At 45.9% G+C, this 18700-nt stretch overlaps 2 protein-coding genes across 2 annotated transcripts in view; one reads left to right on the forward strand and one right to left on the reverse strand.

The window, feature by feature from the left end:
• The window catches only part of FAHD2B (fumarylacetoacetate hydrolase domain containing 2B), a 24736-nt gene continuing 6036 nt past the window's right edge, over positions 1-18700 (reverse strand). The window contains 9 exon segments of the mRNA XM_047781471.1: positions 1-177; positions 286-377; positions 488-597; positions 854-861; positions 1579-1605; positions 1608-1731; positions 2222-2281; positions 6134-6350; positions 8461-8708. Coding sequence (XP_047637427.1) covers positions 119-177; positions 286-377; positions 488-597; positions 854-861; positions 1579-1605; positions 1608-1731; positions 2222-2281; positions 6134-6350; positions 8461-8708 — 945 coding nt within the window. The 3' untranslated portion in view covers positions 1-118.
• On the forward strand, positions 13586-14073 carry LOC125127830 (60S ribosomal protein L28-like). The gene has a single exon (XM_047781467.1). It carries the CDS (start codon positions 13617-13619, stop codon positions 14052-14054), a length of 438 nt encoding a protein of 145 aa, XP_047637423.1. The 5' UTR covers positions 13586-13616; the 3' UTR covers positions 14055-14073.

Raw genomic sequence — 18700 nt, forward strand, 5'->3', positions numbered from 1 at the left:
GACAGACAATAAAAGTTTATTGAGGAAGAAGCATCCTCAGGGGCGACACCAGGCCTCTCCCTGTGCTCAGCTCAGTGGGGACAGATGCCCCCGCCTCATCATCAGTCCATGCTGGCCATCACACCACCTTGTTGATGATGACACCAAGTTCCTCAATCTTACACTGGACTTCATCGCCTTCTGCAACAGAGTGAGCCGTGAGGCTGTCAGTCTTTTGGCACACACAGGCCTGAGCCAGCCCGGCCAGGCCTTCTGGGTCCTTCGCCCTTCCCTCCTTTAACCAACCTACCTTGAGGAAGAGAGGAGGTTTCCTGAATACACCGACTCCTGCAGGGGTCCCAGTCAGGATGATGTCCCCTGGAGAGACAGTGACAAACCTAGGACAAAAGGGTCAAGTGAGATCGGGGGCTAAGGTGGCCATGGCCAGGCACGGAGGGCTTGTTCAGCCTCCAGGTAGGTGTTTGGGGTAGGACTCCACTCCACTTACCGGGAGATCCAGTCTATCAGCTCTTCTGTCTTAAACACCATCTGGTTGGTATTGCTGCTCTGGACCACCTCCCCATTCCCGTGGCAGCAGATCTTTAAGTTGGGTTGGGTCTGAAATGTAAAAACACCACTCCGGGATTCTCCCTTCTCTCCCTCAAATCCCTCCTGATAATGAGAAAATGGAAGCACAGGAGCCCTGTGGCTTGTTAGTGAGGAGGCTGGCTGCTGGGCTCCCTTCGTGTGTGGACACTGACCACCACTGAGCAGAGCATCTGCCAGTGGTCACTCGGGCAGGCTGAGGAGGGGATGTTCCAGACTCCTGGGGGCGGTGGGGGAACAGCTTGGTTTTGCTGTAAGAAACATCCACAGCAGAAGCTTGCTTGGCATCTGTAACTGCATGAGCAGGGGCAGTGAAGACTCCTGCTCCTGACAGCTTACCTGTAACAGTGTCCTGGGTAATGGACACTGGTAACTTGTGTGTTTTACACGTTCACAAACATACCCCTGGGGACACCACATCACTGATGCATGGACATGGTCCCACCCAGAGGGCTCTGCTCTGTCCTCTTAACAATACTTTCTTCCTGGCTCTCACCGTGCCCTTGCTGCTTGGAGCTGCTACTGCCTGGTTACACGGTGGCTGGGAGTGATCTCACATCTCCCTTACTGCCCAGGATACAGAGGACCTGTGACAGCCATTCTTCTGAAATGCTCGAAGGCCAGCTTTGCTTCCTTCCAACGGAAAGACTCTCCTAGATGGTGGCAGCTAGAGGAAACCTGACCCAGCCATCCAGAGAGCACTGTTCTTTGTAATTCATTTGTAAATGCAGGCCCAGCAGCCCCTCTGAGGTGGTGATCCTCTCTGGGGTGAGGAGACAGGGAAGGAGACCCTCTGGAGAGCTCGTGGCCCAGGTGGAGAGATTTGCTCTACTACAAGGGCTCAAACAAAAGGGCAACTGGGGATGGAAGGATCCACATGGAGCCATATCCCTCACTCCCACTTTCTGGAAAGCTGCTTTTTCTTTACTGATATATCCATCTAAGAGCAAGAAGAGGTGTCACCAAGAAGGCTGTCAGAGACCTACCTGCTACAGTCCTTGGTCACCAAGGCAGGGCCCGGGGGAAGAAGTTGTCAAAGGTTTTTCCCAGCAGCCACTGCTTTCCATTGCATGTCATTTGCCAGTCACAAGCACTCACGTCATGTGCCACAGTGAAGCCAGCCACATGGGCCATGGCGTCTGTGGCCTAGGGGGGGGCAGGGGGCAGAGAATTTGACCAGATTGGAGGTTAGATCACAGTGACACCAACCCCTCTAACAAAGAATTTTTTTTTTTTTTGGTCTTTTTTGCCTTTTCTAGGGCCACTTCCACGGTATATAGAGATTCCCAGGCTAGGGGTCCAATCGGAGCTGTAGCCGCCAGCCTAAGCCAGAGCCACAGCAAGGCGGGATCCGAGCCATGTCTGCAACCTACACCACAGCTCATGGCAACGCCAGATCGTTAACCCACTGAGCAAGGCCAGGGATCCAACCCGCAACCTCATGGTTCCTAGTCGGATTCGTTAACCACTGAGCCACAACGGGAACTCCTCTAACAAAGAATCTTAAAGCCTCCATCCCACTTTAGTGGCCAGAGCTAGCCCAGGTGGTGGGTGAGGAGCAAGGCAGTGTCAGGAGCTGGTAGGTACAACCGCTCCCCAATACCAGGGACAGCCGGCACCACCTTTCCCACCTCACCTTGATGTGCTTGCCCTTCTTTCCAATGATCACGGCCAGCTCCACCTCCCAGTCCACCTCCTGTAGGCGGGAAAGGAGCAGTGAGCTGCCCAGCTCTGGGCCCAGTCATGTGCTGAGGGGCTACACAACATGCCTCAGGGCCAGGGCCTCTGGACACTCAGGGCTGGCTGCTGACCCACACGGTAAGACCAAGAACCAGGGTGGAGTGAAGAGCATAGGTGGTACCAGGTGTTCACCCATAAACTCCGGGCAGTGGCAGCAGCACCACTGGGGCAGGCAGAACTCCCCCTGTGACTGCAGAAGAGTAGGATGTGTCTGGAGAGGGTGTTCAAGAGTGCCCCAGATACTTCCAAAAAGGAGGATGAAGACCAGCTAAGCCCACCATGCACTGGGCACTGCTCTATGTACTTCCTCACTTACACAGTAACAAGTAGAAGATCAACACGCTAAAACAAACGTGGGCCAAAGGCTTGTCACAGAAAGAAATACATGTATGTGGCCACAGAAAGGAAAACGCACTCAGCCCTTTCCCTAACAGCAGAGTGCAAGCATAAAACAGACACACTGTAGCCTTTCAAACTGACCTCTCTTTTTACCAGTAACACTGAAAGAACTGGCTTCCTTGGGGAAGTGGCTCATTTCAAGTCTGAGACAGAGAGTACAAGATGAGCCTGGAATGGCTTGGCCAGAGTAAGGAATTGTTCAGAGAGTGATGCAGATAGCAGCTAACTTGAAGCCCCCCACTGGCCAAATTGAGGCCCTTTGAGTATCAAAAAGAATGGAACTAATGAACTGAAACACTTGATAAAATTAAAATCAGGAGTTTTACAGTAATCCTAAGAGGATGGGGTTTAAAAAAAAAAAAAGTGAAGAGTTCCTGTTGTGGTGCAGCAGAAACGAAACTGACTAGGAACCATGAGATTGTGGGTTCAATCCCTGGCCTCGCTGAGTGGGTTAAGGAACTGGCGTTGCCATGAGCTGCGGTGTAGGTCACAGATGTGGCTGTAGTGTAGGCTGGCAGCTGTAGCTCCAATCTGACCCCTAGGCTAGGCACCACTGTATGCCGTGGGTGTGGCCCTAAAACAAAAACAAACAAACAAAAAACCAAAAAAAAAGAGGGAGGCAGAATACTGGCTGGTAAAGGCAGAAGACATGACAGAAAAATAAATCACCTTTGCTAATAACCCTTAGAGCAATAATGGGTTCAGGTAAAGATGACCAGATGATCCCTGGAAGAAAAACTGTGGAACAACAAAATAGTCATAGATCTATAAATTGCTTGTCCATTACCACAGTGACATGTGTTAATTACCACAGTGAATACATTTATGTATATATATGGGGGGAGAGAGAGATCTAGTGAACATGAAGTAAACTAAGTGATCAAACATCAGGACCATCTGACACAAGCCTCCCAGTTGGACGGAGTATGAGTACACACTTGTGGCTCTAGACTGTTAGTCTCCCCCAACCCCCTCATTCAGATATTGAAACCTAACCCCCAGTATGATGGTTTAGGAGGGGAGGCATTTGAGAGGTGATAATGGGGCAGAGCCCCCATGAAGAGGATTAGTGCCCTTCTAAAAAGAGATCTGAGAGAGCTCCCTTCTTCCATGTGAGGACACCATGAACAGACAGCCATCTATGGACCAGGAAGCAGGTTCTCACCAGGCACCGAATCTGTTGGCACCTTAACCTTGGACTTCCCAGCCTCCAGAATTCTGAGAATTAAACGTCTTGTTTATACACCACCCATTCCATGATACAGACTAAGACACCTAGGTAGAACTTGACAAAAATGTTTAACCCGAATCATGAGGAATCACCAAACAAATCCAGCATGTGAAACGTGCTGCGAGAGAACTTGCCTGACATCTTCAAAAAGTCTGTCATGAAAGATAAGGGCGGGGGAATTCTTGTTGTGGCTCAGCAGTAACAAGCCCAACTAGGATCCATGATGATGTGGGTTCGATCCCTGGCTTTGCTCAGTGGGTTAAGGATCCAGCGTTGCCATGAGGGGTGGTGTAGGTCAAAGACTCATCTCAGACCCCACGTTGCTGTGGCACAGGCTCAACCCCTAGCCTGGGAACTTCCATAGGCCACAGGTGCAGCCCTCAAAAACAACCAAACAAACAAAAAAAAGAGGCAGGGGGTTTGTTTGAGATCAGGGGTCAGCAGATTATGGCTCCAAGACCAAATCCTTGCTTGCTGTTTCTGTAAATAAACTTTTCCTGAAACATAGCCATGTTCATTCCTTTATGTTATCAGCCATGCCTGCTTTCACACTGCAATGTCAACTGTTGCAACAAATATTATTTGGCACTCAAAACCTAATACTAACTGGCCGTTTGAGAAAAAGTCTGGATCTGTTCTACATAAAATGCACTAAAGAGACATAACCGAATACAAAATATGTGACTCACTGATCCTGGACTCAAAACAAAAGGCAAAACAGTACCTAAATTAAAAGTCATCTTTGGGGGAAACTGGGACTATCCCCCCAAATATTGGTAATATTCCCAATTGGACTATATATTAGCTATTATACATGTTAATTTTCTTATTTGTGATAAGGGTATTATGGTCATGTGGGACAGGTCCTTATTCTTAGGAGACGCATGCTGAACTTTCTATGAGTGGAGTGCTCAATTGTCTTAATGTCTGTTAATTTTTTTTTTTTTTGGCTTTTTAGGGCCGCACCCAAAGCATATTGAGGTTCCCAGGCTAGCGGTCGAATCGGAGCTGCAGCTGCTGGCCTACACCACAGCCACAGCCACGCTGGATCCTTAACCCACTGGGCGAGGCCAGGGATCGAACTGGCAACCTCATGGTTCCTAGTCAGATTTGTTTCTGCTGCACCAGGGTGGGAACCCCATCTGTTAAGTTATTTGTAAAGGTTCTTTCCCCCACCCCACCCCCACCCCCACCCCCACCAAAGTGTGTGTGTAGCATGGAAAACAAGGGAAGAGGAAGAGGGAGAGAAAGGAGAAGAAACAAACATGGTAACATGTTAACAGTGAATCCAGGTGAAGTCTCTGTGGATAGTCACGGTACTATTTTTCAACTTTCCTGTAATTTCCAAAATATTTCTAAACTAAAAACTTGAAAGAAAAACCAGCCAGTGTACAAACACTGCTAGCAGATAGGTAAATTGCTTTTACACCTCTCCTGAAGGCCATTTTAGTTCACAGCCCAAAAGTCTTGAAACCCTGCCTATATTTCAACAAAGACATCCAAATTATAAGGCTTTATTTAAAGAAAATAAACATGCATTCACAGATGTGCAAAGTCTTTTCTATAAGAATATTCACTGCAACATTATTCATAAATGCTAGAAAATGGAAACAACCTATCTAGCAAGTGAGGACTACTGAGGAAAGTACAGCCCCTGACATAACAGAAAACTAAGCAGTAACCTGAAAAATGTTGGGGAGAATATTTAATGACATGAAAAATATTCTTGATGGAGACCCAAGTAAATGGTAGGCATATGCACAGTATAAACAGAAAGAGGCATAGAAAAACACTCGGAAGATATACAGCAAACCATTCATGCTGCAAGCCCTGGGCAGTGGAATTATGGGTGACCTTTAATTTCTTTATGTTTACCTGTATTTTATTCCTCATCTTTACTTTTGTAATCAAGAAAAGATATAAATTAATGTGCTGTGGTTTCTTTGGCTGTGCCTGCAGCGTACGACAATTCCCAGGCCAGGAATCGAACTGATGAAACAGCAGTGACCAGAGCCACTACAGAAACAATGCTGGATGCTTAACCCACTGCGCTACAAGGGAGTTCCCAAGAGCTGTCTCACTACCGGAGTTTCTGTTTCATGCACTACTGAGCAACAGGTGGCCCCTTTAGGCTGGATGCTAAGCGCCCATGTGATGGGCTCAGTGACAGCGACTCACCTGGCTCTCAGGGGGGAGCACGATCTCGTCGTAGGGGCCCACGATGAAGCTGCTGAACTTGCTGAAGATGATGGGCTCCTTGGGCACCGGTACGTTCTGCTGTCTGCAGTGGTCCATGTAGTTCATGCCCACGCACACCACCCTGTCTGGCCATGTGACTGGGGCCAGGATCGTCACCTCTGACCGTGGCAGGACTGGCAACTGGGCAGTCAGGGCTCTGCAGAGACCAGAGCAGAGAGAGGGGCACTACAGATCCTGCAGCAGCTATAAGTTCTGCTTTTTAATTTTTTTTTATTTTTTATTTTTTTTTATTTTTTTTGTCGTTGTTGTTGTTGCTATTTCTTGGGCCGCACCCGCGGCATATGGAGGTTCCCAGGCCAGGGGTCGAATCAGAGCTGTAGCCACCGGCCTACGCCAGAGCCACAGCAACGCGGGATCTGAGCCGCATCTGCAACCTACACCACAGCTCACGGCAATGCCGGATCGTTAACCCACTGAGCAAGGGCAGGGACCGAACCCGCAACCTCATGGTTCCTAGTCGGATTCGTTAACCACTGCGCCACAACGGGAACTCCTAAGTTCTGCTTTTTAACATATATTTTCTAGATCAGCAGTCAGAGTCAGCAGGAAAATCAAGCCGGGCTATTGTCCTCTGACATCAGAGCACTGTTTGGACTTGGCCAAGGTCAATTTCCTCTCCCGCATCAGGTAATACATGTCCACGTACGGGAACTGGAAAGGTGCAAATGGGAATAATGGAAAGGTTTCTCTTCAACCCAGTCTCCTAGTCACCCTGCTCCACCCCTGGGGACAACCACTGTGTCCTGCCTGGCTCTTCACAGCCACTCTAGGTACATGCTTCTCCCATCTTTTTTAATGCAAATGACAGCACACTATATACACCTTTAAAAAATATATATATTTTAGAGATCTTGCCACAACAGTATATAGCACCCGCTTTTCTGTATGGCTGCATATTACTGCACAGTAGAGGAACACCCAGTTCTCTGATGAGGGCCATGGAAATGGTTTCTAATCTTGTGAGAACATGAAAGTAAGGGAAAAATACTAATACCAACACTCTGTACTGGCAAATGCTGTCCAACAACACTGTATATTTTTGTCAGTTTAATAGGTGAAAATGACATCTCAAAGTGGTTTTTAATGTACTGTTCATCAACATCGTTAGACCAGATTCCATAAGGCTCCAGGCTTTTGGGGGGGGGGACTCCTACCTTCCTACCTAATCTAGCCCAAAACCAGGAACTGTCTTTTTTTTTTTTCCTTTTTCTTTTTGGGGCTGCACCTGAGGCATATGGAAGGTCCTATAGGAGAAAATGTCCCAATAAATGTGGAAAGGAGAGACCCCAGCCATGATGACTAAGCAAAGTCTAGCCAACTGCCCCAACCAGTCCTCCCCCATGCATCTGCTTCCGCATCTACTACCTTGCCTGATGTCACTCCAGTCCAACTAGTCAAGCTTGGACCCGGAAGACGTAGCCCATAAAAGCCTTGTGAAACCCTTCTTCCGGGCTCAGACTCTGGAGAGCGATCTCCTCTGAGCCCGCTGGCATAATAAAGCTGAGTTCTCCAACTCTCCGAGTGCTCGCTTGGTTTCTCACCGGGTAAAAGAGCTGATCCACTGCAGCCGCAAAGCTGCCAGAGCTGGTACGCTACAGCCACGGGGCTGTCGCCAGAGCTGAAACGCTGCAGAGCAGGGCTGCTGGGTATCTGCCGTAACAGTCCCAGGGTCGAACTGGAGCTGTAGCTGCTGGCCTACACTGGGATCAAGCCACATCTGAAACCTACACCACAACTCATGGCAATGCCGGATGCTTACCCCACTGAGTGAGGTGAGGGATCGAACCCACAACCTCATGGATACCAGTTGGGTTTGTTACTGCTAAGCCATGATGGGAACTCCTCCAGGAATGGTCTTTAAGAAGACCTCTTTGCAGTCCTCTCTCCTCTAATGAGCCGAGTCCAATCTCTCCCCCAGCTTTCCAAGATATCTCTTAGGACCCCATATTCCAGCCCCTCAGCCAAGCAGGAACCTAATCATCCAGGGAAGGTAGCATGACAAAGTAGAATTCTGGCTCCAAGTGTGTGGCCTGAGGACTCAGTGTCCCCCTCTGTGAACTGAGGATGCTGTCATCGGCGACTTCTAAGGCTCTTCACTAAGAGAAGAGGTGGGAAAGGAAGGCTGGGTGACTCTGCTCCCTTGCAAAGAGCTACCCGCTGGCTGTTTCCCAGGGCAGGCATGTGGGTGGGCAGCGGGAGAGACAGAAGAGGGCAGCTACAGCAGGGAAACGCTGCCTGCGACTTACCTTCTTGCCACCGAGACAGCAGCCTCTCCCTGCTCCAGGAACTCCAACACTGTCTTGGGCAGTGTGGGGTCAAAGGCACTGAGGTTCATGACACCCTCACCATTCCCTGACTCCAGGCCCATATGAGGTCCTGTCAGGTGGGGTGCCTGGAACTGCACCAGCCTCATGTCTCTGGAGGGTTGAAAGGGCCACCTCTGAGCCTGCAGCAGAGCTGTGAGCAAACTTTTACCACAAACCAGCATCAGCGCCTATGGAGACAGAAGTGAGTTCTAGGGGACAGAGAGAACCTAAAAGCATCGGTGGGCTTCCCAAAATTCCTCAAGCTACAGCCCATGTCCCTTCACTCCATCAGCTCTTCCTGACACAGCACATGGCAAGTGGCCCAGATTTTAACTTATTTCATCCTGTATACTTTATAGGATGATCTTTTGCTCAATTCAGTGCCTGTAATGAAACATTTCTACAAGAGCAACTACTTCATGCCAGCCACAAATCTAGGTCCCAGGAATTCCAGCCTTCCTTCAACCAGTGTCTCTGAAAGCTTAGCCTGTACATGGCACCAATGAGGCACGGGGAAAACCGGGTAGGCCAGACACACTTAGCCCTGCTGTCCTGCCTGCGGGGAGCTGATGTCAACAGCTGACACCATTAAGTAGCATTCAGCAAAGGGGACTCCCGCTGTGAAGATCAAGGGCCTGTCTTTGCCTGGTTTCTGGAGGAAGTGATGCAGAGCTGAGCTGGGGGCTAAAATGACCAGGACTAGAAATTAGTTAAGAGTGGGGTCAGAGATGGGGGTTCCTATCATGCCACAGTGGAAACAAATCTGACTAGGAACCATGAGGTTGCAGGTTTGCTCCCTGGCCTCACTCAGTGGGTTAAAGATCCGGCGTTGCCACGAGTTGTGGTGTAGGTCGCAGACGCGGCTCGGATCTGGCGCTGCTGTTGCACAGGCCGTCAGCTACAGCTCTCATTAGACCCCTAGCCTGGGAACCTCCATATGCTGTGAGAGTGCACCCCTAAAAAGACAAAAGAAATCAAAAGAGTGGGGTCAGAGAGCAAAAATGAGGGGAGAGACAAGAGGGCCAAGTGGAAGGACTCAAGCTCACTTCCCCTCACAAAAACACCAGACTTACAACAAACTGCTGAACAACCAGCAACGAGAGACTGGAACCTACCAAAAAAAGATATCCTACACCCAAAGACATAGAAGCAGTCACATCGAGACAATAAGAAGGGCGCTTTCACCATATAAGCAATCCCATAAGTGCCAGGTGAGCAACCCACAAGCTGGAAAAGAACTATATTGCAGAGGCTCTCCCACTGGAGTGAGAGTTCCAAGGCCCACATCAGGCACTGGAAGGAGGAGCCCCTGGAGCATCTGGTCTCAAAGGCCAGCAGAGTTGAAGTGCAGGAACTCCACAGGATGGGGGGAAACAGAGGCTCCTGGAGGGCACACACAGGGTTTCCTGTGCACTTGGCCCCAGGGCAAATAAGGCCCTCCATAAAAATCTCGGTCAGACCTAACTACAAGTCTTGGGGGGTCTACTGGGAAAGCAGGGGGAAGCTGTGGCTCATCATGGGGGAAGGACATTGGAGGTAGAGGTCCCAGGGAATAATCATCAGCGTGAGTTCCCCTGGAGACCACCATTTTGGAAAAATCTGGCCCTACCCATCAGGGATGAGAAACCCCAGGCCAAACAAACTGGGTGGGGACACAGCTTCACACATCAGCACACAGGCTGCCCAGAGCTCCCCTGGACACACAGCCTCCCCTAATCACAACCAGAGACAAAGCCCTACCCACTAGAGGAACAAGACTCAGCTCCATCTACCAGCAGGCAAGCACCAGTCACTTCCATCAGGAAGCCTAGCACAAGCCCCTGTATCAACTTCACACGAGGGCAGACAGAAGAAGCAAGAATCAAGCGTTGTAGCCCACAAAACAGAGACCACACAGAAATCTAGACAAAATAAAACAGCAAAGAAATATGAGCCAGATGAAGTAATAAGACAAAACCCCAGAAGAACAACCAAGTGAGGTGGAGATATCAACCAACATGGTAAGGACTTCAGAGCAATGACGGTAAGGAGGATCCAAGATCTTGAAAAAAAAAAAAAGCAAAAACCCAGAGATAAATAAATTACAAGAAATATTTAACAAAGAGATAAAAGATTTAAAGAATAAACAAGCAGAGATGAAAAACAATAAGCAAAATAAAAAACTCACTAGAAGGAACCAATAGCAGAATACAGGGGGCAGAAGAAAGAATAAGTGTGAAGACAGACTGGTGGAAATTACTGAGGTGGAATAGAATAAATAAAAGGAATGAAAAGAAATGAGGTCAATCTAAGAGAACTCTGGGAGAATTTTAAACTCACCAACATTCACATTACAGAGGTGCCAGAAGGAGACGAGAGAGAGAAAGGGCTGGAGAAAATATGTGAAGGGTTCATAGCTGAAAACATGGCAAGGAATCACTCTCACAAACCCAGGAAGTGCAGCAAATACCATATAGATTAAACCCAAGGAGGAACATCCCAAGACATGCATTCATCAAACTGACCAAAATTAAAGACAAAGAGAAAATATTGAATGCAGCTAGGGAAAAGCAACAAATAATACACAAGCCTATCAGCAGAGTTTTCAGCAGAAACTCTGGAGGCCAGGAGGGAGTGTCACGATGTAAGGTGATGAAAGGAAAGAAAAACCCACAACCAAAACCACTCTATCTAGCAAGGGCCTCATTCAGATTTCTATGTTTTCCTTTTCTTTTTTGGCCACAATCACGGCCTATGGAAGTTCCTGGGTCAGGGACTGAATCCAAGCCAGAGCTATAACCTGTGCCCCAGCTGCAGCAATACTGGATCTTTAACCCACTGCACCTGGGCTGGGGACTGAACTGGTGCCTGCACAGAGACAAGCCAGATCAGCAACTCACTGTACCACAGTGGAACACCTCATTCAGAGTTAAAGGAGAAATCAAAAGCTTTACAGACAAGCAAAATTTGAGAGAATTTAGCACTACCAAACTGTCTTTACAACAATTACTAAGGGAACTTCTCTAGGTGGAAAAGAAAAGGTCACAACTAGAAACAAGAAAATACAAATGAGAAGGCTCACTGATAAAGGCTGACATATAGTAAAGGTAGGAAATCATCCACATACAAATATGATATTGAAACTGGGAATCGTGAGCAGAGTACAAATGCAGGATCCTGGTAATGCATTTGCAATTATGAGACCAGCAACTTAGAACAATCATGTATATATATATAGACTATATCAAAACCTCATGGTAACCACAAACCAAAAATCTATAATACCTAGACACACAAATAACCAAAAGCAATCCAAACACAACCCTAAAGATAGTTATTAGGAGTTCTTTTTGTGGCTCAGCAGTTAGCAAACCCAACTAGCATCCATGAGGATGAGGGTTCAATCCCTGGCCTCACTCAGTGGATTAAGGATCTGGCATTACCATGAACTATGGTGTAGGTCAAAAATGTGGCTCAGATCTGGCATGGCTGTGGCTATGGTGTAGGCTGGCAGCTGTAGCTCCAATTTGACCCCTTGCCTAGAAACCTCCAAATGCTGCAAAGACAGACCTATAAAGCCAAAAAAAAAAAAAAAGATAGTCATTAAACCTCAAGAGAACAAAAGGGAAAAAAAAAAGACCAAAACACCAAATCCAAAAAAAGTAACAATATGGCAGTAAGAAGATATATATAAATAATTACCTTAAAAGTAAATGGACTAAATGCTCCAACCAAAAGACACAGACTGACTGAATGGATACAAAAATAAGACCCATAGAGATCCTGTTTATAAGAGACCCACTTTCCTTCAAGGAAAACTGAAAAGTGAGAGGATGGAAGAAAATATCCCATGCAAACTGAAATCAAAAGAAATACTGGAGTAGCAATACTCATCAGACAAAACAGACCATTTTTTGGTCTTTTTAGGGCTGTGCATGTGGCATATGGAAGTTCCCAGACTAGGGTTCGAATTGGAGCTGCAGCTTCCATCCTACGCCACAGCACAGCCATGCCAGATCCAAGCTGTGTCTGCAACCTATACAAGAGTGCACAGCAATGCTGGATCCTTAATCCACCAAGAGGGGCCAGGCATCGAACCTGTGTCCTCATGAATGCTAGTCAGGATCATTACTGCTGAGCCACAACAAGAATTCCCAAAATAGACTTTCAAATAAAGATGGTTACAAGAAACACGGAAGGACATTACATAGTGATCAAAGTATCAATCCAAGAAAAGGACGTAACCACTGTCAATATATATGCACCCAACATAAGAGCACCTCAATATGTAAGGCAACTGCTAACAACTTGAAATGGAGAAATCGACAATAACGCAATAATAGTGGGGGACTTTAACACCTCGTTTACAGTGATGGACAGACTCTACAGACCGAAAATCAACAAGGAAACATAGGCCTTCAATGATGCATTAGACCAGGTGGACTTTATCGATATTTCTACAACATACCATTCAAAAGTAGCAGAATACACATTCTGCTCAAGAGAACACAGAACATTCTCTAGGAAAGATCACATTCTGGGCCACGAACCAAATTTTGGTAAATTTAAGAAAGCTGAAATCCTATCAAGTACCTTTTCTGACCCAAATGTGGTTAAGACTTGAAATCAACTCTAAGAAAAAAACATGCAAAAACCACAAACACATGGAGACTAAACATGCTACTAAACAACCAGTGGCTCACTGAAGAAACCAATTAGGAAAGCAAACTAGAGACAAATGAAAATGAAAGCAAAACTAAGGGATGCAGCAAAAGCAGTTCTACAAGGGAAGTTTACGGCAATACAAGCCTACCTCAGCAAACAGGAAAAATCTCAAATAACCTAACCTTACACCTAAAGCAACTAGAGAAAGAAGAACAAACGAATCCACAACTAAATAGAAGAAAAGGAATCATAAAGATCAGAGCAGAAATAAATGAACTAGAATCAAAGAAAACAATAGAAAAGATCGATGAAACTAAATGCTGGTTCTTGGAAAAGAACAACAAAATTGATAAACCCTTAGCCAGACTCCTCAAGAAAAAAGTGGAGAGGGCTCGAAACAATGAGAAATACTCTTTCCGTCTCCGGCCGGCGCACGGAGAGGAGCTGCCGTCATGTCCGCGCATCTGCAACGGATGGTGGTGCGGAACTGCTCCAGGTTCCTCATCAAGAGGCACAAGCAGACGTCCGGCACCGAACCCAATAACCTGAAGGCCCTCAACTCCTTCAGCTACAACGGGCTGATTCACCACAAGACCGTGGGCGTGGAGTCAGCGGCAGATGGCAAAGGGGTCGTGGTGGTGATGAAGCGGAGATCCGGCCAGCGAAAGCCGGACACTTCCTACGTGCGGACCACCATCAACAAGAACGCCGGAGCCACTCTCAGCAGCATCCGGCACAGGATCCGAAAGAACAACTACTGCCCGGATTTGCGCATGGCTGCCATCCACAGAGCCAGCGCCATCCTGTGCAGCCAGAAGCCAATGATGGTGAAGAGGAAGCGGCCCGCCCCACCAAGAGCGCCTGAGCCCTGCCCTTCCCCAAAGCAATAAAGACAACAGTCTTCTCCTTGCAAAACAAACAAACAAAACAAAACAAACAAACAAAAAAACAATGAGAAATAAAAAAGGAGAAGTTATGGGAGTCCCTGCTGTGATGCAGTGGATTAAGGATCTGGCTTGTCTCCATGGTGGTGACAGTTTGATCCCCAGCCTGGAGGAATGGGTTAGGGATCTGGTGTTGTTGCAACCAAGGCATAGGCTGCAGCTGCAGTTCAGATTTGATCGCTGGCCTGAGAACTTTCACACACCATGGGCACAGCTCAAAAAGAACAAACAAGGAGATGAGAACTTACAACGGACATAAGAGAAATACAAAGGATCTTAAGAGACTACTACCAGCAACTATATGCCAATCAATAAAATGGACAATCTAAAAGACATAATCTCCCAAGACTGAACCAGGAAGAAACAGAGAAGATGAATGGACCCATCACAGTACTGAAATTGAAACTGTGATTAACAAACTTCCAACAAACATGAGTCCATGTCCAAACATGGCTTCACAGGTGAATTCTATCAAACATTTAGAGAAGAGTTAACACCTATCCTTCTGAAATGCTTCCAAAACACTGCAGAGAAAGGAACACTGCCAAACTCAAAGAGGCCACCATCACCTGACACCCAAACCAGACAGATACCACGAAAAAAAAAAATTACAGGCCAATATCACTGATAAACACAGATGTAAACATCCTCAACAAAATATGAGCAAACCAAAGCCAGCCATACATTAAAAGGATCATACACCATACCATGGTCAAGTGGGATTTATCCCAAAGATGCAAGCATTTTTCAATACCCACAAATCAGTGTGATACACATTAGAAAATTGAATAATAAAAATCATATCTCAATAGATGCAGAAAAAGATTTTACAAAATCCACCACCCATTTATGATTTAAAAAAAAAAAAAAACCACCAGCAAGTGCACATAAAGGGAAATGATCTCAACATAATAAAGTCCATATATGACAAACCCACAGCTAAAACCATTCTCAACGATGAAAAGCTCAAAAAATTTCTGCTAAGATCAGAAACACAACAAGGCTGTTCACTCTTGATACTTTTATTCAACATAGTTTTGGAAGTCCTAGCCATGGCAATCAGAGAAGAAATAAAAGGAATCCAAATTGGAAAGAAGAAGTAAAATTATCACTGTTTGCAGATGATATGATACCATACATAGAAAATCCTGAAGATGCTCCTGGAAAACTGAGCTCATCGATGAATTTGGTAAAGTTGCAGGATACAAAATTAATACACAGAAATCAATTGCATTTCTATATACTAACAATGAAAGGCCAGAAAGATATTGTAGGGAAACACTCCCATTTACCATCCCATCGAAGAAAATAAAATGCCTAGGAATAAACCTACCTAAAGAGACAAAACACCCATACTCTGAACACTATAGGATGCTGATGAAAGAAATCAAAGATGACACAAAGAGATGGAAAATAAACTCTTGGATTAGAAGAATCACAAATGACTGTACTACCCAAGGCAAGCTACAGATTCAACACAATCCCTAACAAATTACCAATAGGATTTTCCACAGACTTAGAACAAAAAAAATTTTTACATTTGTATGGAAACCCAAAAGACCACAAATAGTGAAAGCAAAATCCTGAGAAAGGAAAATGGAGCTGTACGAATCAGGCTCCCTGACCTCAGATGGCACTACAAACTACAGTCATCAAAACAGCATGGTACTGGCACAAAATGAGAAATATAGATCAATGAATAGAACAAGACAGAAAGCCCAGAAGTAAACTAAGCACCTATGGACAACTCATCTATGACAAAGCAGGCAAGAATATACAATGGAGAAAAGACAGTCTCTTCAATAAGTGGTGCTGGGAAAACTGGACAGCCACATGTAAGAGAATCAATTAAAACAGCCTCTAACATCATATGCAAAAATAAACTCAGAGGCAGGATCAAGATGGTGGAGGAGTAGGAGGTGGAGCTCCCCTATTCCAAAAACACATTTAAAACATTAAAAAACCAACCTACAAGAACAATTCTCACAGAACATCTACTGAAAGCTGGCAGAGGACCTCGACCTCCAAAAAGGGCAAGAAACCCCCCCACAAATTTCATAGAACAAAAGGAAAAAGAGAAAGTGTGAACTTTCTCTTGATGGCTGTTCTGGCTGTTGGAAGGTGGTAACTCATAGTAGTTTTGATTGTCTCTAGAAATTAATGAAACAGAGCATCTTTTCATGTGATTTTGGCCAACTGTATGTCTTCTTTGGAGAAATATCTGTTTAGACCTTCTACCCATTTTTTAACTGGATTGCTTCTTTGGGGGGAGGGCTGCAGTATGTGTTTATAAATTTTGGAGATGAATCCCTTGTCAGTCACTTCATTTGCAAATATTTTCTCTCATTCTATGGGTTTTCTTTTCGTTTTGGTTAGGGTTTCCTTTACTTAAAACTTTTAAGTTTATTTAGGTCCCATTTGTTTATTTCTTTTTGTTGTTGTTGTTGTTGTTGTTGCTATTTCTTGGGCCACTCCCGTGGCATATGGAGGTTCCCAGGCTAGGGGTCGAATCGGAGCTGTAGCCACCGGCCTATGCCAGAGCCACAGCAACGCAGGATCCGAGCCGCGTCTGCAATCTACACCACAGCTCACGGCAACGCTGGATCGTCAACCCACTAAGCAAGGGCAGGGACCGAACCCGCAACCTCATGGTTCCTAGTCGGATTCGTTAACCACTGCGCCACAACGGGAACTCCTGTTTATTTCTGTTTATTTGTTTTTGCTTTTCAGGTCCACGCGTGCAGCATATGGAAGTTCCCAGGTGAGGGGTCAACGTGGAGCTGCAGCTGCCAGCCTATGCCACAGCCATTGCCATGCAGGATCTGAGCCTTGTCTGCAGCCTACACCACAGCTCACAGCAATGCCAGATACTTCACCCACTGAGAGAGGCCAGGGATCGAACCCACATTCTCATGGATACTACTCAGAGTTGATACTGCTGAGCCACAATGGGAACCCCTCTATTTCATTTCTATTTTCATTACTCTAGGAGGTGGATCTGAGAATATATTGTGGCAGTTTATATCAGAGAGTGTTCAGCCTATGTCTTGCTCTTAAGAGTTTTCTAGTGTCTGTTGTATATTTAGGTATTTAATCCATTTTGAGTTTAGTTTTGTGTATGTTCAAGAGTGTTCTTCATTCTTTTCCACCTTACACCAATCAGAATGGCCATCATCAAAAAGTCTATAAACAATAAATGCTGGAAAGGGTGGGGAGAAAAGAGAACCCTCTTATACTGTTAGTGGGAATGCAAACTGGTACAACCACTATGGAAAACAGTATGAAGGTTCCTCAAAAAAACTAAAATTAGAACTATCATATGATTCAGCAATCCTACTCCTGGGCATCTATTTGGAGAAAACCATAATTCAAAAAGATATATGCACCCCAATGTTCATTGCAGCACTATTTACTATAGCCAAGACATGGAAGCAAACTATTTGTCCATTGACAGAGGAATGGATAAAGAAGACATGGTACCTGGGAGTTCCCGTGCTGGTACAGCAGAAACCAGTCTGACTAGTACCCATGAGGATGCAGGTTCAACCCCTCATCTCCTCAGTGGGTCAGGGATCTGGTGTTGCTATGAGCTGTGGTGAAGGTCACAGACATGGCTCAGATCCTGTTTTGCTGTGGCTGTGGTGGAGGCTGGTAGCTGTAGCTCCGATTTGACCCCTGGCCTGAGAACTTCCATATGCTGCAGGGGTGGCCCTAAAAAGCAAAAAAAAAAAAAAAAAAAGATGTACATATACGCAATGGACTATTACTTAGCCATAAAAAAGAAGGAAATGATGCCATTTTCAGCAACATGGATGGACCTAGAGATTATCATACTAAGTGAAGTTAGACAGTGAAAGATAAACATCATATGATATCACTTACATGTGTAGTCTTTTAAAAGGATACAAATGAACTTATTTGCAGAATAGAAACTGACCCACAGTCTTTGAAAAACTTACCGTTACCAAAGGGGACAGGTTGTGGGGGGGGATGGACTCGGGGTTTGGGACTGACATATGCACACTGAGGTATATGGAATGATTGGCCAGTGGGGACCTGCTGTATAGTACAGAGAACTCTATGCAGTATTCTGTGATAATCTATATGGGAAAAGAATCTGAGAGAGAATGGATGTGTATATATGTATAACTGAATCACTGTTGTGCACCAAGAATAATCATAACATTGTAAATCAACTATAGTTCAATAAATTTCTAAAAAATGGGCGTTCCTGTTGTGGCTCAGTAGTTAACAAGCCTGACTAGTATCCATGAGGATGGTTTGATCCCTGGCCTCACTCAGTGGGTTGGGCATCCGGCATTGCCATGAGCTGTGGTATAGGTTGCAGACATGGCTCAGATCCTGTGTTGCTGTGGCTATGGTGTAGGCCGGCAGCTACAGCTCTGATTCTACCCCTAGCCTGGGAATCTCCATATGCTGCAGGTGCAGCCCTAAAAAGACAGAATAACATTAAAAAAAAAAAAAAAAAAAAGGAATCAGGATGGAACCAGCACTCCTGAGAGGGAGCTCTGAAAGAGGAAAGGAATCTCCAGACTGGGAGGCCACCTAAGTGGCAGGGAGATCAGCGGGGA

This window comes from Phacochoerus africanus, chromosome 5 (assembly GCF_016906955.1).
Source record: "Phacochoerus africanus isolate WHEZ1 chromosome 5, ROS_Pafr_v1, whole genome shotgun sequence".
NCBI lineage: Eukaryota > Metazoa > Chordata > Mammalia > Artiodactyla > Suidae > Phacochoerus > Phacochoerus africanus.

Excerpts from the sequence above, each read along its gene's own strand:
- LOC125127830 (XM_047781467.1), top strand. The coding sequence starts at position 13,617 with ATGTCCGCGCATCTGCAACGGATGGTGGTGCGGAACTGCTCCAGGTTC.